Below are 22749 nucleotides of genomic sequence, written 5' to 3'. Positions count from 1 at the left end.
TGTATCGTATCGCATCGTGTGATGTAATATTAATAATAATATAATATACTGTCTTATGTCAATGTGTTGTCTTGTAAGTGGTATGTATGTCAGCATTGTTAAAATAAAATTATTAAAAAAAAAATAATAATAATAATAATTAAAGCCGCAAGCGGCGTCGTGCGGCCCTCGCCCCTGGCATTCCCCCCCTTGCAACCGCCCCTGCTCGCTGTCGCCCCATGCGAGCCCCCCGATTGCTATGCTCCTTGTGAGCCCTTCTGATCGCTCTTGCCCCTGGCGACCTCCCCCTTGTGAATGCCCACGTTCGCTGTCACCCAAACCTGCTTTAGCCTCTGTCTCACACCCAAACCACTCTCTTACGCCTGATAACTCCTGCCCCATCCCACTCTCGCCTGAGCCTTTGTCACACACCGGCCTCACTCTTGTCCCAAGTAGCTTTGGTGCCCACTGTTGCCTCAGCCTGAAGGCCCCCTGTCCTCAACCTGGGCTGCCGTTCCAGATATGAAGCTTGTAACACAAGCCTATAAGTAATGTAAGTCTATCAAAGATAACAAACGGAAACAGGAGAATCAGAAAAAGACGTTGCAAACTTTTCATACTTGTTGTAGGAAGACACGTTGTACTGTAATGTGGAACGAACCAGAGGGGTGTTTAAATGGAACACCTCTCTGCAATGGGCTGCACAAGTGAAGAGGGGGAAGGGAATACACAATTGTGTCACATTACTTGGTTCTCATTGTGTACTTTTATCAGGCTCGAAAATATGTGAATCATGTGAAAAAACAAAGGATTGGAAAATTGTTATGGCAGTGTTTGAACTGGCAACCTCCTATACCAGAGACCAGCACACTATCACTGAGCTATAACTACATACTGTCATTGACCTGATGTGGGCAAGTATTCTCTAGAATAACGCTCCAAAATTAGGTCCCAGCACCTGAGGAGAGGTAATTTTTGGTCAATTTTCCCCCTCCATTTTCTAGATTGTTTTGACATTGTCCCTGGTGTTGCCTCAATAGTTTCCCTACTATCCTGCCATGTCTTTAGTTATGCAAATTCTGTAAGCGTTGTTCCCACTTTTTTCATGAGGGTGGGACCATAGGTGCTGAATTATGTAATTTCCAGTAGGTGCCGAGAAAAAAAAAAAAAAGATAAAAATAGTAAAGGTCAGAATTGATCCAGCAGCCTCATGGTTATGAACCCAATGGTCTACCTATGACACTATAAAGGCACAGTTAAAATTCTAGCTGAACAAAGCAATGTCTTATGAAACTCCCTGTGCATTAGAAATGTTAGGACTAGCTACCTCCTTCACCTAAGACGACCTTTTACCACTGAGATATAAGTCCATACAAACATGGGCCTGATGAGGGCAAGGCTTCTCTAAATTTCTGGGCCGAAATTAGGGGACAGCACCCCACTGGAGGAGAGGGAACATTTCCCCATTTTTCATGAGGGTGGGACCAAAGGCGGTAAATCATGTTCTTCCCAGAAAGAGCCAAAAAAAAGAAAGAAAGAAAGAAAGAAAGAAAAAAAACAAAAAACTTATGAAGGTTAGAATTGATCCAGGGGCCTCTTGGTTATAAACCCAATGCTCTGCCCTTGACACTATACAGGCACAGACAATGTGTTAGTCGAACAAAAAAATATCTTATGAAACACCCGCACTCATGGTCTTAGGCTGAGACAATGTGTACAGTGGTCCATGTAAAATGAGAAAGCATAAGAAAAGTGTGAAGGCTGTGTTAGGACTAGCTCATTCACTGAAGACAACCTTGCTACTACTGAGATATAAGTCCATACAAACATGGGCCTGATGAGGGTGAGGATTCTCTCAATTCTCAGGCCAAAATTAGGTGACAGCACCCCACTGGAGGAGAGGGATCATTTCCCCATTTTTCATGAGGGTGGGACCAGAAATTACCGAGTCCAAAAGAAAAAAAAAAAAAGGTGATGGCTGGGATTGATCCAACAACCTAACGTATAGGAACCCGGCACTCTACCAATGGAGCTTCACAAGCTTAGTTAATACTGCAGCCAATTTAACATTAATGTTATGAAAGACTGCACTTGTGTATTTGCAGAAAACGGAAATTACAGCTTAAGCATTAATATAATTCATCTTTTTAATTAGGGTAAATTCCTCTGACCGGCCAAAGATTTGATGAGAGGGTGCACCAGCCCAGCAGCACCCTCCATATAAAGAATATTTCGTTGAGAGCGAAATAGTACGAGGAACACACAGAGGGACGGACAGGAAACGGGTAAACTAAACTTCCTGTCACTATAAACTATAGAAAAAGTTGATTTTGGAGTCAAAAACATCAAAATTGAAGCATCTTTCTGTGACAGAGGGGTAGTATAAACATGTACGAGTCTAAAACTGTAGCCGTTGTGAATAAAGGAGGAAATTTGGAAAATTGACGAATTTCAGAGAAAACTCTTAGAGAGGCCACCATGCTGCCTGGCTAAGACCTCTGGCCATTTCCACGGAGGATGGGTGGGACCACTTAGAACCACTTAAGGCCCAAAGGCGCGAGTGTGTGTCCAAGTTGGTGGAGGCTCTCCGTCACTGAATTATTTTTTTCAAATTTGCAGGTGGCGCTGTTGTGCCATTTTGCACGTCCCACATTGGACACTCACATTTTCGTAAATTTTTCACCAGACCGGATTTTTCGGTGATTTTTAATTGAGTTTTCGCGCACGTTCAGGGGGTGAAAATCCAGTTTTAAGAAAGAAAGAAAGAAAAATAATCGTTTTTTGCCCAAAAAACCTAAGCCGTTGCCGTTACCACCACATGCAGTACACCGTTGGAAAGCTCTGGCTAAGGCGCACAAAAAAGTTGTGGGTCATTTTTTTCTGGCATGTACGTGGAGCGCGCGGTTGGCCGCTGAAGCCCCCGGGAGGGATTTTCTGCAAAAGCAAAAACAATATAGGCGTTTTTCCATTGTAGCTGTTTTTACACATTAGACATTTTCGGAAAGCTCTGGCCGAGTCCTATGCGTCTGTCGTGGTCGGAGGTCGCTGTGGTCGCTGTCGTGTCCGTTGTGCACTCCGTACGCCATCGAAGCGCACCCTGGTGCCCCCCTGCGTTGCAGAAGCAATAGTCCCTATCGCCATGTATGGCGCTCGGGCCTAACAAGGGTTCCCGTTGCTCGAAATACCATATATTATACATTTTCGGAAAGCTCTGACCAAGGCGCATGCAACTGTCAGGGTCATTACTCTCTGGTACGTACCCAGTGAATGAGTGATGACATTAACATGCATTTTATAGGGGGCGCTGTTGGGTCCACTGCCACCAAACCTCATTCCATGTATGCGGGGGTGAAGGGGCAACATGTGTATGAGTTTTGGTAATAATCCGAGTTAGTTTGTGCGAACAGGAGTCATTTTTGATGTCTGAGAAATCGCCCAAATAAAGGTCAACTTTGGGGCTCCACTGGACGAAGACCGCAAAACATAGCAAAATTCTTTGGATAACTTTTGATCCCCAACATGTGTAGATGAGTTAGAAGCGATCAGAAGCTCATTTGGACAAACGCCCACGGAGGAGTTCGTTCAAATGCGACATCAGCGTGAAGGCAATTTGACTTTTCCTCATTTTTCCACTCAAAATAGGGGACTTCCTGTTTGTCAGGGGGCGGGGTCATAATAATGTTTTTTGCTGGTCACGACCTGGACAATGTCTGTGCCCAAAGGCGCGAGTGTGTGTCCAAGTTGGTGGAGGCTCTCCGTCACTGAATTATTTTTTTCAAATTTGCAGGTGGCGCTGTTGTGCCATTTTGCACGTCCCACATTGGACACTCACATTTTCGTAAATTTTTCACCAGACCGGATTTTTCGGTGATTTTTAATTGAGTTTTCGCGCACGTTCAGGGGGTGAAAATCCAGTTTTAAGAGGCGGAAAGGCGGAAAGAAAGAAAGAAAAATAATCGTTTTTTGCCCAAAAAACCTAAGCCGTTGCCGTTACCACCACATGCAGTACACCGTTGGAAAGCTCTGGCTAAGGCGCACAAAAAAGTTGTGGGTCATTTTTTTCTGGCATGTACGTGGAGCGCGCGGTTGGCCGCTGAAGCCCCCGGGAGGGATTTTCTGCAAAAGCAAAAACAATATAGGCGTTTTTCCATTGTAGCTGTTTTTACACATTAGACATTTTCGGAAAGCTCTGGCCGAGTCCTATGCGTCTGTCGTGGTCGGAGGTCGCTGTGGTCGCTGTCGTGTCCGTTGTGCACTCCGTACGCCATCGAAGCGCACCCTGGTGCCCCCCTGCGTTGCAGAAGCAATAGTCCCTATCGCCATGTATGGCGCTCGGGCCTAATAATAATAATATAATATATATAATATAATTAGGCTAGGTTTAACATTGATCTGTCTTTGTTTCACATCATCAAGCCCATGCTCTAATCCTAAGCTATTATTTAGTTCTATTTCACTACACAAGACGATACAAATGCATTATTTCCATATCAGCCGTTATTCATTGAAGAATTTATCTGCATTAAAACCGAAAGTCATTGTAATTCATGTAGCGCCTGTTATTGCGTATACATAGAAAGTTAATTAGGGACGCTTGCTCCGAGTGCTGTGTTTATGGACAAGTGGTTGAGCAGTAACTTCCACATCAGCTCTCCGCACCTGAATGTGCTGACAGTTTGCAGCCCATAATGTTTAATGCTCCACTTTCTGCCTTTTCTCTGCAAGCGACCGGGATTGATAAAGAAGTGGCCCACTAATACGGAGTGACTCGAGGCCTTTGTTTTTTTTTAATTCTGTCACCAAAGGGCTCTATAACAGGGCTCGACAGTTGCTGTTCGGAGCTGTGTGGAGTTGGCACATGTTTTTATTCATGAGTAAGTTAGGTTAGGACATCTGGAACTTGGCAGGTAACAGCAGGTTTGAATGCTAACTAAAGACACTCCGCCTGCCAAATAACTCTATTTTTCAACATCCGTAGAGTCTAAAGTTGCCATTACACAATTGGGTTGACAGCTGCATGATGCCCCACCATTTCTTTATCTCCAAAGGACTGAAATGTAAAACTTAATGTGTGTGATGTCAAAGACTAACTGAAACGGTATACGCTGCTGGATCTAATGAGGATATAACAAACAACAGAAAGTCAATCTTCCATACACTAAATATATTGGTGACTGGAAAACACAAGAATGTAGTTTCGATGTAATAGCGCTGTTGAAGTTCAAGTTCTAGATCTGTCTAAAGCACATGCCGTGGTATGCAAAAGCATGCCCCCCCTTTAACATTTTGACATTTTGCCATACTATGGACCATAAACGTAGACATATTTAATTGAAATTTTATGTGATAGACACACACTAGATGACACACAATCGTGCAGTGAAATGAAATGTATGCATAATTTAGATATTTTTCTATAAATAAAAAAACTGAAAAGTGTGATGTGCAAAATTATAGGCCCCCTTACCTTTAAGTGCAACCAATAGCCTTCAGAAGTTCCCTGATGATTTCTGGATGATCACATGTTGGCCCAATGACTAAATAAAGTCTACCTGTGTGTAATCTAATGTCAGTTCAAATACAGCTGCTCTGCAGCTCAGGTGGGCGAAACTGTCCACAGAACAACTATCAGTCGTACACTGGTCTTATGGCAGAGTGGCTAGGACAAGCCATTTTTAAAGAAAATCATAAGAAGTCCCGTTTGCCAGGAGCCACCATGTGCCACTAAGTCATAAAGGCCAGATTTGTGCAGTGTACGACTGATAGTTGTTCTGTGTACAGTTTCCCCCACCTGAGCTGTAGCTCTCTGCAGTTCATCTGCAGTCATCATGCAGTCATCATAGGCTTATTGGTACCAGCTCTGGTCAGTGCTGTCCTTGTTCGGTCAGTAAGTTTAGGAGGACGGCCGGGTCTTGGTAGGTTTGCAGTGATGCCAGACTCTTTCCATTCCTTGATGGTGTATTTAACTGTACTTTGAGAGATGTTCAAAGCTTTGGAAATCTTTTTATAACCTAACCCAGCTTTATACTTCTCAATAACTTTATCCCGGACCTGTCTGGTGTGTTCTTGGACTTCATGATGCTGTCTGCTCCCCAATAGTCTCTAACAGACCTCTGAGACCATCACAGAGCAGCTGTATTTGAACTGACATTAGATTACACACAGGTAGACTCTAGTTCGTCATTGGGTCAACATGTGATCATTCAGAAATCATCAGGCAACTTCTGAAGGCAAGTGGTTGCACTAAAAGGAAAGGCGGCCTGTACTTTTGCACATCGCACTTTTCTGTTTTTTATTTCTAAAAAAAAAATATCTAAATCATGTACAAATTTCATTTCACTTCACGAGTGTGTGTCTTTCACATAAAATTTCAATTAAATATATATGTATATGTTTATGGTCCATAGTATGGCAAATTGTCGAAAAGTTAAAGGGGGGCCCATACTTATACCACTGTAAACGTAGAGCTGTGTACCTTCTGTTCACTGTGGTCTACTGGGTGCACGTTTGGAACACTTCATCGTCGCCTCCTTCTAAGTTGTATGTTAATATCTTCCTCCTCTAGAAACGGCGTTCAAAATCACCGCATTTATCTACGTGCAGAAGTGTGTTTACTTAGGAAAGCATTAGGAGAGCACTTTGCGTATATCCTTGGAAGCTAATGTGTTAAGTGCATTTCTCCACTTTCACACAAGGCTACATTCAATCTGCTAAGCATTTAACCACAAACAATATATTTAAAGTAAAAGGACGCAATTAGCGGTTGTGTTAGTCTTTTATTTTCCATGTGAATTCATTTATGCACGTATGGAGTTTTCTCGCTTGCATCTATAGTCCAAGCCTATACATACATGATTATCTTTTGGCCTGAATCAAGTTTCCATAGCAAAATGCCTTCACATCACTGAACTGGTGCTCATTTCTAAACAGCGAGGAAATCCGCAATGGTATGATCGTTGCCTACATGACCCAACCCAAACTTTGTGAAAACATTAAGAGCCATGTGGCAGGGTTGATGCATTACGTGGATTCTTGCAAGTTAAGTTTCTGCTTTGACCGATATTACATTAAACTCCTCTATCTAACAACACAGTCACTCTTGTTTGCCTACATTATGTTCCCCCCTGTATTCATCACATTCCGCTGCCATACATCACCACTGTAATGCTGCCTTCCACATCTGCATATATTACCCAGCACCATTTACTTATAGTTTATGGACGCGGTGATGTATGCCCCCCCCCCCCCCCCCTGCATGCTTTTGTGACTGATTGCGCCGAGAGCTGCTGACTTGCTTTAGCACCGGCATCTTAATACATCCCACTATTCCTCTTCCCGCTTACTTTTATTTTTTTTTCTTTCTACTTCTTCAGGTGTGGTTTGTTGCTTGTTGACATGGCGACGGCCAGGCGGCACCATCATTAAAGCGCGGAGATGAAATGATGCAGTTTGCAGCTTTGAACATTGAAATAACTCACTGTACTCATTTATTACGCCATTTTTTTCCCACAATGACACACGGGGAGCAATCTGTTTTCAAGCTAGGTACCGGGGCAGGAGATTAAATGGCTTATTTGGATCTCGACGGATTTGTGTTTTTTTTTTTTTTTGCTCTAAGTGCCTCTAAAAGATGTAATGGTGTGGCAAAAATGGGTCGCCAGATCTGTTTGAAATTCACCACTGAGTGTTTCGATCTTGGACCGCTCATCCGTTTTCCCCAACACTTGGCAAAAGGTACTTCTTTGATTAGTGCGCAAACCGAGCCGAGCAGAGGCAATAAATAACTGAATAAAAACAAGAGACAACAGAGTGTTTTATAGCTGGAGGCTGATGATTTGTTTGCAGCAAGCCCTCAGGGAAAATTACAAAAGTTGTGTGTAAGACAGTGGAGGAAAAATGGCGCAAAACTTGACCGAAAAGATTTGTACTCATTTGAATTGTGAGAGAAACCCACATGTAACAGTACATGACCAGCGTCGATATATTCCTTTTCCTGTTGCCCCGTTTTTGGGGTGTTTTTTTTTTTACTCTGTCCTCATTATATCTCCCCTGTCTTTTGTCCACAGTTCCAGCCAGCATCTACAAAGTGTCCGAAGACGTGATAGTGAACGAGGGCAGTAACGTCACGCTGAGCTGTTTGGCCAGCGGCAGACCGGACCCAATCATCACCTGGCGACTGCTCAACCCCTCAGGTGAGCCTCGGCCCATCAGCGCTCATTAGCATCCCAGCCAGGCCAGAGGGCAAGCCGGCGCAGCACTGTGTCTGAAGTACTCTGTGTCTGACTCTCTCGTGCAGGATCATTATTTTATTTTTTTTAGTGCGTGTTAGTCTCGGGAATCGCTCTACCCGTTCAAAGACATGCGCTACAGTCAGATGAGTAATGCCCAAGTATGAATTATAAGCGTTTCCAATGTAAGAAACCCCAAACATTCACCAAAAGATTAATTGTAACAAAATCTTGGGTGGGTTTGGATATTTAAAGGCCCTGTATCTGTTTGTTTCTTTCTTTGTCATCAGTTTAAGCTCTTAACCCCCGCCAGTTTGGCTTTACCCGAATCTAAAAGCTTCTTAAAATAAAGCACCAAAGTAGCGACAAAAACAAGAGTTAAAACGACAAAAATGTGCCAAAAAAGAGCAACAATAACACGAGAAAACAAGCAACAAAAATCTGACTAAAAAGTGACGGAAACGCAACAAAAGATTGACTTTCAAATGAGGCGTTACACTGGCCTATAGGCTGAAAGTTCTCAGGTCAAGAAGCTTTTAGATTTGGGTAAAGCCGAACTGTATTCAAAGCTGCGCTCGGTTAAGGGAGAAATCACTATTAGTTGTGATCCAAACCCATTCCTAACTTCGCGTACAACATAGCAATTCTTCTCAAGGACGAGTTTCTGAGCATGTTTATAACTTCCAGAGAGCAACAGTCTGTTTAAAACAACCTACTAGTTCTTAATGGCTAAAAAGGCTTTATAATTAGACAATATTTCTGTATTATTTGGGGAAACTGGACATTTAAGCTTTTACTTTTTAGGTTACAGTATCTTATTTTATAGTAAAAAGATACAAATCCTAGAAAGGAATTAAATGTACTGGTTGTTCAAGGTCTTTAGACAAAAGGCTCTTCATCACAGGCAGCATAACAGAGACTTGAATGGAATCTTTAAGATACACATTAATGACCATCCACAGTCAGGTCCGTAAATATTGGGACATTGACTCAATTCTTATGCTTTTGGCTCTATAAACCACTACAAGCAATTTCAAATGAAACGGCAAACTTTCATCTCATTTGAGGCTATTTACATCCAAACTTTGGACTTTGTATGTGAGCGTTTGTATGTGAGCCTCCCACTTTAAAGGGACCAAAAGTAATGGGGCAAACACTTGTAAATCAAACTTTTTCATTTTTTTAATATTTGGTTTCAAATCCTTTGCAGTCAATTACAGCCTGAAGTCCAGAAGGCTTGACGTCACCAGGGTTTCATCCCTGGTGATGCTCTGCCAGGCCTCTACTGCAAATGTCTTCAGTTCCTGCTTGTTATTGGGACATTTTCTACTTTTGCTTTTGGTCCCTTAAAGGGACTATACGGAGTTTTAAAATTTTACAACCAAGTATTTTCCTCCCCCATTCACCTTATTCTGGAAGTTTGCGTGGGCGCCGCCATTAATTGTCCCCGCCCCCTTTTCTCTATCTGTTAACATGGGATTGGAGAAGTCCACATAAAATCAGTTACTACACGAAACGTTGCAGTGTTGACATGTAGGTGCAAGTGAACATTGGACATTTTACACAAATCAATCTACTAAACATCAGATTTTAGCGGAGAATATTTTCCCTCGTTCTCCTAGAAATGAACGGGCTTCGTGCTCGATCAGAAGTGTCAGGACAACGGAAGTACAAAGACAAAGCAAAAACTGCAGTTTAAGCACATTGAAACACACCGCTGTTTCAAAATTGTGGTGGGTTATAGAGCTAAAAACTGTGGTGGGCAGAGCCAAAATTGTAATGGGTTATAGAGCCAAAAACCTAAGAATTGAGTCGATGTCCCAATGTTTATGGCCCTGACTGTACTATACTTACTGCACTTTGAAGAAGGTACTTTCAAGCAGCTAAGAAGACAGTGAGCGTACCGAATTTACAGTTGCATCCTGCACATACAAAACGTTGTCCTCGCGTGAAGGATTTTGTCATTGTGAAAGCATGTAATACAAGTTTGCTCCGATGAGACCTCACTGTCACGTTTGCTGCGCGGTTTCTGAGGGATTTAATCCAATTTCAAAGAGAAGAAAAATGTCCTGCCGCTGATAAGCTTGTGGCGTGATGGATAGAGATGCTCACATTGACAGCGCCGGAGCTTGATAACAGCTCTGCCCTGATTGAAAGTTGCTCTCTTCTGTGTCTTTGTCAATTACTGAGCGAGTTTGTCAGCTTCACAAACATGTTTCATCAAATACATCTGCTGCTCCACCTGGACGGGCCCACCACATGCCTGTGATTTTTCTCCGTTTGCCTTAAAGAAGAGTGATTTGTTTGGTGTAATCCTGCGAGCCATATGGTAGACTCCTTCTTCCATAAAAGCAGTGTGCAGAAAAGCAAAGTCTCTTTTTAAATTCTTTTTGCAGAGCAGAAAGCGTGCCCCGGAGGTTCCGATGGAGGAGTGAGTTTTAGGTAGAGCTTTTTGTATCCTCGCGCAGCTTTTGTTCCAACAAAATGGAGAGAAAAGGGGATGTCAGAGACTTGCTGTAAAGTACTCTTTCTGTCTTTTCATTTTTCTCACTTTAAGTGTGTCTTTTTGAAGTCAGGCGGAATATGGAATCAAGGATAAATAAAGAAGCGTTTAACAATCTACCAAAGCGTTGTTCAGCTTTGTTAGACTCAGACTTCTTTTCCTATATCGTAGGCCATTTGTGATCACAGTTTTGCGTAGCACGGATATCAAATAATTAGCTATAACAGCTTAAGATCAAAACTTTGCAGGTTTGCGCTTCGTTATGTCCGAAGTTTTGCAGATCACATAACTTTCTTTTTACTTTCTTAGGTTTCAATACTGTTCACATTCTCCAAATTGACACTCAAGGGAGGATTTCTTTTTCCCTATTCACTGTGTTAAGGCAGCAGAGGGCAGACAACCTTAGAGTATGTGTTTGCTCTACACTGAAAAGCAGACCCGAAGACCTTGATGTCAAGGGAAAAGCCTCCTCCGGGTAACAAAGTAGTATACGTAGCCTCAAAGACACATTTAGAGTGTCCGGCGCTATTTGCAAAGCCAGTCGATGTGGAAGTTTTAGTTGTGGGCGTGCAGGTGTGCCTTTTGCCCCAGAATCCTTTAGACTATCCAGATTTGAATGCATGTGGAGACCGCTGAGAGAGATAATGATGTCTGGCAGCTTGTGGTCTCTCGGTGGTGTCGTTTTAGCCTGCCCGGGCGCTAACGTTATGCTAACAACTGCCTGCACAGCCCACACCACTCCAAGACACGTGCTGAGATCACAGAAGTCAAATCACAAGCTTTATTAAAGCAAATAATGTTACAAAGCAATTCTTCATGCAAGTTATGATTTTCAGCAAATGGGTTTTAAAGCAACTTCAGCCAGCTACAGTTTCATTAGTAAGAAGAGGGCTTTGGAGATGGATGTTTTTAACAGTTAATAAGGAATTTTGCGGGTACCTTTTCTAAAGCAAGGACCAGTTGGTTGAAGGCGCCGCAAACGTTTCATTCATTTTGAGGAGAGGAGTCTTAATATACACGCCACATTGTGGGTCTTACTCAGTGTTTCCTATGTATCAGCCCGTAACAAAACCAACAGAAACAGAAAGTCCTCAGTCCTGACTAAGGGTTTAGCTTTAGTGAATCCCTTAATGTAGCCCACTGAAGTGAGGCATTTTGACTTCTTGGTCCATTAACAAATTAGCACAGCATCATTTAAAGCTGAAGTGAACACACAAACCATGTTTCCTCTCTGGGAAACTGGGAAACTACTTTTTTTTCCTACATTACTTGGCGGTATGGTAGTACAGCGGTTAGCACTCGTGCTTCACAGCAAGAAGGTCCCAGGTTTGATTCCCACCAGAACGGGGCCTTTCTGTGGGGAGTTTACATGTTCTCCCCGTGTCTGCGTAGGTTTCCTCCGGGTACTCTGGTTTCCCCTACCACTAAAAACATGTACAATAGGTGAATTCTCCAGCCTGGTGATGCTGACCATCGGCCTGGCTCCACATCTGGTGACCTCCCATCTCCAAAGCTTCTTACAGATTGCCCCAGCGGCATCGAAGGATGGGTCAAATGCAGAGGTCAAATTTAGAGAGAGTTAGGTTGGTAAGCAAAAAATCAGCCAGGATTTCAAATTGCTCATTGAACTTGAATTCGATAATCCATGGACAGATTATCATAATGTAGCCTGTGCTCTGATTCTGATCATTGTCTAATAACTCTTATTAAACAGAAATATGGTCATTCATTAATTATATCTGTTGAATTAAGAATCCCTGTGGGTGGACCCCCACAGCCCCTGTTGAAAGATGTAGCAGAGGATGTAGAAGTATGAACCTTGGTATTAATAAAAATCCCTGCTCACTGCTACAACCAGAGCCCTCATCATCACAGAATCAGGTAAAATGTCAAGAAAGGTGAGATTTCCCAAAACACATTCCCCTCCTTTAAATAACCAGGACCCCTGACTGTACTCCAAGAAAAATCTCTGGAGTTGCCACTGAAAACAAGAACAACTCAGATTCAATCATAGCTGTTTTAAAGACAAAAATCGCTTACCATGCCGACTGTTGAGTTTGTAACATCCTTCACTCCACTCTAATCTGCTCAGCCTGTGGTCTGTGCCTACACAGTGACAGTGCACAGCCTCAGTATAACTTGTATATGATAAATGGCTCCCCCTGGACCGTATGGGTTCAAATTGGTATGCTGCTCTCGCCCTTTGTTTACGAGATAGTTAATAGTGGCGCTTCTGAGGGTGTCCACACTCATTATGGGTGTCATCTGTTCCCGCGCCGGCGTGCACCCATCCCGAAACAGCGGCTCCTCTATCCCCACGGGCTTATTTATTTCGTCGTATCACCGCTTGACTGTCCCGAAACTAATTACATTATAACTGACATGTATGGTTGCGTAATAGCACAATGGCAGACTAAATTAAAAGGGGAAAATAAACAGAGAGATCATTTCAAGGAGAATGGTATGTGTGTTCACTTCAGCTCATGATTAAGAGCTTTCAATGGCGCCGCGTGCTAATTTGTTATTGGAGCAAGACGTCTGAATGCCTCACTTCAGTGGACTACATTACATTAAGGGATTTAACAGTAAACCTCATTGCAAACGGATTTAAGCAAAAATAAATTTGTAAAGTTTTGAGCCTTCCTACTATTTTTCCTTCTAGTAAGATTGGATACGTCTACTGGTGTCTCCTTTTCAACAAGCGAGGGAGAAGTTTCACAAATGTTGCCCTCTCCACCGCTGTGTTAAGTGCCTGGAGATGACAATGAGATCGGCCGCGCTTCATTATGAATAGGGAGGTGTGGACTCGTGCAGGCATCGCCCAAACGAGGCACTCATTAAAATGGTGCGTGCTCCAGTTCACCTGAAGGTTTGTATTTTTTGTTGTTTGGCTTCCGCCGCTTAAGAAGATAACAAGCCGAAGTAGTTCCCCTCACCGCAATTACAAATAATGGCCTGTTTAAAACGCAAGGGACTATTAACCCACTATTCCATATGTGCGAGGCGATGCATTAATTGGCCATTAAAGTAAAGCGCGGTTGTCAAGGCTCAAACCGAGGCCAGAACGTTCCAGACCAAGCAAGGACAAACACATAAACAATTCATAAAGCATTTTCATTTGCAAACTGCCTGAACTGTGTTGCATTTACTCCTGTTTTTCTTGATTAAATATACCAAACTTTAACATAATGTTTTTCTTACCTTGAGCCCTAATTAAGCTGCCTTTACAATAATTCACTTTAGGGTTGGTGGGGGAATTGTGGTTTACATCCTTGAGAACTTCCAAAGACGTGACAGTATAGCTTTAAGAGAAGACAAAGTGCATTCTGCAATATGCTAACGTCAAACCGCTTGAGACAAAATATTATAGTAGCAAAAGTTCTTAAGCCGTCGTCTGTTAGTTAATGTATCGTAGATGTTTCGCCTCTCATTCAAGAAGCCTCGCCGACAACCATCTGTAACAGTATCAGCCATTTTATTCTTAAAAGCTTCTGATTGTTCTAAAACCTCTATTGTTTAGTAGCTGTCTAGTCATCGTGTCATGATGTAAATGTTAAGGCAGAACTAAGTAACTTTTGCCCCTAGAGGCCACAAGCAGCTGGTGGCATGTTGCTTTTTTTTTTACTCATTAATTGTCCGTGAGAGTAAATACTGCGCTAGGGGTATTGTAGATTGTGCCGCATCCCAATTATACAATGGAGATAACCAGAGGTTATCGGTCGAACCGATTCCCGTTTAACCCCTTAACCTTCGGTTGAACCGATTCCTGTTTAACCCCTTAACCCCCGGGCGGCCTCCAGAGCGACGATGCGTTAGAGCTGGATTAATCAACAGAAATCTTTGGGGCTTTTCGATGTTTTAAGGTGTTCACACAACGTTTACAGCATTTAGTGGTTATATTACGCATCCGCACAAGCCCAGTGACAGCGGGACTGAAGGCTACGGAATCTATTTTGAGCAGGGGCGAATCCGAGTATACAGGGGCTGGGGCATTACAGGGGAACCACTGACAGAAAAACTGCCAGAGACCAATAAAAATAAAAAATATTATTTTATATTTATCTTTCAGACTGCAAGGAAAAACAGCTCATGTTTAAAAGACTTTGTTTCATTTTTTTTTTTTAAGTCGGCCCCCTTCCTTAAAATGCTGTCCCGGTAATTTTGTACATAGACTGGAGCATTTAAAATATATGTATTTTGAATTTTGTGGCGATTAAATATTAATTAGACTTTAAATCCAAATCCATGAGATTTTAAAAACTTTGATTTTAGCCTAAATTCCAAATTGCTATATCTTGAGAAAGCACTTGTTGTTTTCAAGATTAAACACATTTTGAAAAGTAGACACGCTGGCGTTTGTGACTTGAGGTGACTTGCCGGCAAAAGAAAGACTTGACTTGACTTGACCTGACAAAAGCTATGACTTGACTTGACTTGACTTGATCCCATGACCGATAGACTTGGACTTACTTGGGACTTGGACCTCCACGACTTGGACTTGACTCGAGACTTGCATTTTGTGACTTACTCCCACCTTTGGAGAAAACTCTTTGCACGTTAGCCTGTTAGCTTCTTCTGATCGTGATAAACCAAGTTACAACGTTTTGCAGAATCAACAAACCGAAAACTGTAGACAGAATACAGTCAGGACTGACCTGTCCGCCTTGTCATAGCCCTGTGATTGAGAGCAGCGAGGCAGATGTTTTCCATTAGTGTGTATTGGTGCTCCGGGTCGGAGGCAGGGAAAGTTGCAAGTGTGGTTTTCTTTATCGCTGTGTGACATCTTTTCTACCTGTTAAACACTTGCACTTCCTGGTCTTTTGATCGAGACTATTTTTTTTTTTTTTTTTTGGTGACTGTCAATGTGGGGTGCTGCGAATATTGACTCAAGAGTTTGCTTGATCATTTGGAGGGAATGATCAATAGAGAAGAGGAGAGCGGGGATGAGGTTCGTGTGTGATGAGCAAGAAGGAGCTGTTTGCGGTAGAGTCTCTAATGTGAGTAATGTAATGGCGTGAACACAGCTTGTTCGTAATCCCAAAGGCACAGATCTAGCATGTGGATGAAATGTAATTGGTACATACAAAGACAAACACATATCTTTTTCCACTGAGGAACATCATTTCAAAGGTTACAAATTAAGTTATTTCGGGCAAAGAGCATAATATTCCTGTATCATTGGCAATTCAGCCACTCTGCATGTTCTGTTTTCCAACAATTTGCTGGGAAACTTCAGTAACCTTAACAGCAGCAGTGAGAAACCAGTAAAGTCGAAAACGTTTTGACCTCTTAGCCCCCACCGCCATTTCCTCGAGTTCAGCTTTACCCAAATCTAAAAGGTCAAAGCCTATAGGCCAGTGTAACGCCTCATCCGAAAGCGAAGACCGACAAAACTCATCTAAACAGATCTTTTTCTTCGCATTGCTTTTTTGGTGCATTTTGTCACACATTCTTTCCACATTTTTGTCACTTTTTGGTTGCTCTTTTTCCTTATTCTCATCCTCGTTTTTGTCTGATTTTTGTTGCTATTTTGACACTTTCACTTTTAGATTTGGGAAAAGCCAAACTAGAGAAAATATGCTTGGTTCAGGCAGGGGTTAAGAAGTTTTAAGATGAATAACTATTTGAACGCTACATAATGGGACTATACATGCCTTTCAATCATGTGACCTTTGTTGTTGTAGCGGCCATTTTGAATACTGAAGTAGAATTATGCAGTACTACAACATATAACAATATCTCTACTCAGGATGAAAATGAAAGACAACTGATTGACAGGGGCATTTTTATGTACTTGTAATCATTGCTCAAGAAGATAACAGTAAAAACACGGCCCCAGAGATGCATGTTTATGTGAAGGAACCAGTGAGTCAGTGTTTAAGATGTTAGCATGCTACCGGTTAGCATTTAGCTTCAACATGATGAACACATGTAGACTAATAACAGCTCAGCTCTGTTACTGTTGTATTTCCTCAGTGTTCATAGATATGAGCCACACATGTGTTCATCGTGTTGAAGCCATTGTGGTTGACAGTTGCTAACCGGTAGCATGCTAATGTCTTGAGCAGCTTTAACACTGACTCAGACTGTTGACATAAAAATGAAAAATTTGAGTCTGAGGAGTGAAGCAGATCTTAAGTAAATCCTTGACAGAGCTGTAACGTCTGTACATTTTCATCACATAACATGAGTAGAGATATTGTTGCATGTTGTAGTACTGCATAATTCTACTTCGGTATTCAAAATGGCTGCCGGAACTATGCGTGATGTCACTGAAAACCCATGTATAGGGAGACACCAAATTTGCATGTCAGACGAATGTGTCATGTTGTGTAAATAACCCAATGTACAATAAGACTGTGAAGTAACGCCGACTGTAACAAGTGAATTTCTCCTTTGTGAGATGAATAAAGGTTTATCTTATCTTATCTTATCTTATGTTCCAAATATTCTCTCTCCTCTTGACACCACATACTCACAAGCCACTATGCAATGGGCGTATTTCATTTTGGTTTCACTCGGCTTCCAAACAGCATGTGTCCAACCCTTTTCTCCCTTAAACTCTCCCAGAATAGACTGTAAAGGTCACTGACTGGCTCTCGGGCGGTGGGGGGGCCGAGAGACTGACAGCTTCCCGCGGTGCACAATGAAGAGAGGAAATAGAGCTTTTTTTTGGTCAAGCGAGGATTCCTCCCTTGCCCCGCCAAAATAAAAGTCAGACTAGCGTGGAAAATATATGCCCTGCAGCCTTTGCTATCCCACGATGTGAAACGGATCCAGCAGAGTTGTAAAAACAGAAGTTGCGCTATCCTAAGGGGGGTTTAAAAGTCCAGTGGAGGCAGGGGAGAAAATTAAATGATAAGGTGTTCGCATGCAAATGGGTTCCTTGATTGGATCTGTAATAATTCTTCCATCATTTATGGCAGCTTCGGAGGTTAATTAATGTTCGTTTAGTTCATCAGAGACCCGGCTCACCTCTCCTGTGTGACAGTTTGTCTGTTATTTAGCTTCAGGGAGGATCACCACTGAGCACAGCCACCCAAGCGAAGACATCGGAGGTTAGCACTCAGCAGATGTTCCACGCTTTAAAAGCAAGTCACGGACACGTTTTTGGCTTATTTACAACGCCGCACCCGGGTGGAATGATGAAGGCAATGGCTATAAAAATGTGTTCGGAAATCTAAAGGAGCCTCTCTACCTGTTAATCATAAGTTTGACTTTGCCACTGTGGTGCCCTTGTGCAAGTTCTTGGAGGCAAGTGCAAAGTGGTGTGCTGTGATTCCACCGGATTTTTCTGCATTGACTGCAACAATGACATCTGTCCATACTGATTGAGTTGGACCGCAGCCCATGTGCTTTAATGCTGTATGGTCCCAGCGCAGTTCTCCATTAGGGCCATACTACATTGACGCAAGTTTAGAGTATTATCGTAATTAAAATGCATTGTATGTTTTTTAGTATGCGGTTTAGATCTGTCATCCTATGAGATAAAAGTACACCTATGTAGTTTTATTTTTATAGTTTACAATTAAAATCAGTTGAAGACAAAACTTGCATCCACTTTGACCTTCCCACTCGCCAAAGCCTCCATTTGTTTTTGCCATCACAGCGCCCTTGAGCCCAAGATACGTATCTGCATAGTGTAAAGTGACACGCTATGAATCTACCACACAACAGCTTCATTGCAACAAAGACATCTGTCCAAATGAATTGACTTGGAGCATGGCCCGTGCTCCCGCTGCGCTATATGATTCGGGCCAATATTGAAGTCATAACCCCTTTATAGGAGCACTTGGCAGGGCGGCCTTTTAAAAGTCTGATGCTGAGTGCCCTTGACATGCCTCCTACGCTCCTCTCGGCAGCAGCGGGCCAAACTTCGCGACCAGTGCTGTCACCTCGTCTGGAGGCCTATGTCCCTGTTCCCATCTTGTTCGATCCATCTCACTCTTTCTGTCTCCTCTTCTCTCCATCATCTCCCCATCTCCTGTTTCCGCGCACGGCGATAGTCGCTTCAATTGTCCTTTCTGCACGGCAGGTCGATGTCTGGAGAGAGACATGGAGAGAAAGCTATACCTGAAGCAAAAGGTGTTTGAATAAGGTGGTGCTTTCCCCCTCCTCAAAAAAGAAAAGAAAAAAGAGCGGCTTGGACTCTTGAAGATAAAAGTGCTTAAGCCATCAAGTGTACAGGATTGTTTTTGTTATTTCACCTTTTATCTTAGGAAGCGTCGTGAACACGTCCCGATCTTTCGCTGAACTCCGATGAAGTAGGTGGAATTTGTCTCGTTATTGGCAACACCCATCTTCATTCTAGTCGCCACTTGTTTAGTCTCCAAAAAATATTTTGAAGAGTTCAGAATCCTTTATTAGATGATGTACAAACATCGTGAGAGACTTCTATTATTTTTACGCTTGGATACAGTCCTTGGAAAAGTTTTGGAAAAAGGTTCTTCCACTTGAGGCACGCTTTGCTTGCTTTCATCATAAAGACACATTGTGACTGCTGTTCTAGTGAAGTAAAAGAACAAAACAGCAGAGAAAAAAATACTGGGATGGTGCTGGTGAGGAGATGGCAAGCCTTAGTTTTCTATAAATAAAGTGTCATCTTTTAAAATAAACTAGAGGTTACAGAGCAAAAACAACTGACTATCCATTTCACACTGTGTCCCTTCATGTAGCGCCTCATTTTATCTTGATAAAAGTGCAATATAGAAGCTTATGACTTAAAAAAATATATATATAAATAATATTTTGGGTCTATCAACATATAGTGTGCAGATGAAGATGATGAACTGCTGCTTCTGGTTTGCTGTCACTCATCAACACTTCTCTCTTGACGCCATATTTAGTCACAAGATGGTAGCACTTCGTCAAAAGCTGCGATACAGATGTCTGATTTCGCACATCACAAACTAGGAGAAGTTTTGGAAAGATCTTACGCTATAGTCTGCGTTTTGAGACACAAGATTGAGGCCTATAATCCTGATCAACACATGCTGATTATTGCAATGATGGCATCAGTGGCTCAGCATTTAAGACTCATGTCATAGAGCATCGAGCTTCTTTCCTCAGACCGTGTGTTGTTCAGTTGTTGAGTATCTGCATAAGACTCTAGATCCAACAAAATGCAGGTCAGGTTAGTCCATAGTGGCACGGTCAAGAATAACCCTCCATCAGATCAGCCCAATTTTGTTGTACAACTTGTATGCATAAAGCACTTCATGTTATCTTACTCCACCAATTAAATGTTGTGTGTACTTGGTTGGTGATAATTACTCAGTCCTCAACTTGTCAAGTGCTCCGTGGCAGATACACCATGTGAAGTGATAGCGTGCTGTTGCAGTGATGAGCAGCAGGCAGCGCGCACATAGACACTCCTCTGCAGTGAGCCAAGCTGTCAGAGCTTCTTTCGTGACCCACAGTCCATCTGATGGCACAGGGAAGTGTGAAGTGGTGACTGGCCCTTGTTAGAGCAGCCGGGGTCAGACCGCCTTCAGCAGGGTCCCAGCTGCCACTTTGTGTGTGTGTACATATAGTATGTGTGCATAAAGCTATGTATAAGACAGCCTGTAATGGATCATAGCTTTATATTTTTGAGGAGCTACATTAAGTGCCAATGTTTTCTAAGTTGGACGTGCGTTCAGTCTGTGTAGCTCTTGCCTCATAGCAGAAAGGACCCCAGTTTGAACCAATGCGGGCACTTCTGTGTGGAGTCTTTTTAGGTTGTCAACGTCTCCGGTTTGCCAAAACATGCAAAACTGGCAAATTCTTGATCTTGATACTCCAGACCATGCTCAAGATCTAGATGTGGATCCCTGAGTGCTGCACTGAGGTCACCCGCATATGCTTACAGGGACAAAGTGCGATTTGGATGTGGTTTTAGTCTCCAATAAATGAGCATTGGTCTCTGTCCCCACCAGACACAAGAATCTGACTATACAAGCGAGTGTGTGTTCAGACGCTCCTTCGGGATGCTGGCAACAGACAGCTGCTCATCCATCACAGATCTGCTGACTGCCACTGTTCACTTATTTGTTTACAATTGGCAGCTGGTCTCAGATCAGTCTGTGTATTGAACATCATGAAGCACAGCTTGGCCAGAGAGCGCCAGGCTCATTAGGTGTAGTCACCGCAGCGATGGCAGAATCACTCTTTGTGCTTCACAAGACATAAACTTGAAGGAGTGTTTTGCAAATACCTACGATACAGCATGGACAGCGAAGGTGTGACAAATCAATTGAATGTTATGAGATGAATTAAAAGACTTGCCAATCAGTCTGTGGGCATCACTGTCATAGAGTTAGCAATGACCAACAGTCAGAGAGTTTGCCAATTTGTCCAAAGCTTACACAGTTACTCAAAAGAAGACATGTAGACCCTTCAGAAATCATCAGTCAGCCAATCTGGGAATCAAACCAACAACCGCCTGGCTGAGTTGCGGTAACACAAACACCTCCGTAGTTTCTCAGTAGTCCAGTTAAAAATAGACAGCTCTTGTCACTATATATTCACTGTCATGCCAAGGGACTATCTTTCTCATTCTGCGTTATTTGTAAAAGTTTTCACTGCGATTTTACTTCCCTCTGATTAGTTTACTGTCATCAGCTTGTGTCCCATCAGTGCATGTATCTAACATCCTGCCGCACAGTTGGCCCGGTGTGCCCGGCCTCATTAGGTGTGTTCACTGCTGCGATGGCTGAACACTGGAACTCTCACTTGTACAAAGTCGCCACCGTTCCAAGCCTCAGCACTTTTTTTCCACCGTCTCTAAGCACTTTTTTGTGGAACCCTGAGTCACATTGGCCCCAGGGAGCAGGCGCCTGAAGGGGAAGACGGTCGTGATTTAAAGGGGCCTTGGTTGGAATCCTCGCACTTATAATGAGGCTAATGGAGAGGAGGACAGAGGCAGTGGGGGATTTGGGAGAGTATTAAACTACATTGATTTCCGTAGATGTGCGCCTTGTTAGATTCTTGCACCTCTACAGAGCGAAATGAAAGCTGAACAAATGCTAATTTAACACATCTTTATTCAAATATATGAGAGTTTTGCATATATTTTGGGCAAATTAGCTGTGCACATACTGTGTAGGCTCACTAAACATCTAATTAGATCAGGTCGAGGAGCTTAATCTCTTCACCAAGCGAGAATGAATATTATGGTGTATTTTCAAAATCCTACTACTACATTTTTAATAATAACTCACTTAAATAAAGTGAAGGTCTTGGTTTTCTGCCTCCCAGGCTTTTACAAAAATAGAATTAGACATAAAAAACAAATGTATGTCCCAGCACCTCCCTGATCCTTTTGGTAAAGAAAAAAAGAACACAAGACAAAGCATTGAAATAACATTACACAGGGCCCACCGACGACTGAGCGGCTTTGGCACATATTTAGTACAGGTTTCTTGAAAACTGTGACTCACGTTGAGTGTTTTTGTGTGCAGTTTTTTGTACGGTTTGCAGTTTACGGTTTATAAGTATATAAGATAGATCAAACCTATGAGTCACTGTCACAAATACAGACTCCATGCTGCTGCTCCTCGAAATCCACATGATCCAAATCTTCGAGGGTGAAACTTATTGTCAGTGAGCAAAAAAATACCCTCCGTAATCCGTTGACAGCTGCTCCACAGCCATGTGTCTCTGTTTTGCTATATTATTTACGTTAGACAAGTTCGCACGCGTGTGTAGCTGAGTTTGTGCTTTCGGATTCTTTTCGTATAGCACCATACGGCCTCGGTTCCGGACCCGGACTTTTCATTTCCTCTGGAGGCCGTGCTGTAAACATTTAGGATTCAGTGTGATCCTGGGGTTACACCTCTCTTCTTATTTACTGTTAGCATCACACAGCTCTGTCCCCGTCTGCCTGTTACTAAAGTTATTGTTATTAAAGTAAGTAAGTGAGTGTTTTATTTGTCACGAAATTGCGTTCAGGTGTTGGGTTAGTGCTGAGCCGCTGCCACTGAGCGCTCCGTCATTGTGGGCCAACCTTACCAGCATTTTTTTTGAAGGTCGGGGAAACTGGAGCACCCAGAGGAAACC

At 42.7% G+C, this 22749-nt stretch overlaps 1 protein-coding gene across 1 annotated transcript in view; it reads left to right on the top strand.

The window, feature by feature from the left end:
* The window catches only part of lsamp (limbic system associated membrane protein), a 261006-nt gene that overhangs the window by 204650 nt on the left and 33607 nt on the right, over positions 1 to 22749 (top strand). The window contains exon 4 of the mRNA XM_079558444.1: positions 8046 to 8171. Within this exon, the coding sequence (XP_079414570.1) occupies positions 8046 to 8171 (126 nt within the window). The remainder of the gene's footprint in view (positions 1 to 8045; positions 8172 to 22749) is intronic.

The sequence above is a fragment of the Gobius niger genome, assembly GCF_951799975.1.
Source record: "Gobius niger genome assembly, chromosome: 1".
NCBI classification, from domain to species: Eukaryota; Metazoa; Chordata; class Actinopteri; order Gobiiformes; family Gobiidae; genus Gobius; species Gobius niger.
Note: the sequence above shows the minus strand (reverse complement) of the source record. Positions and strands in the feature narration are given on the sequence as shown.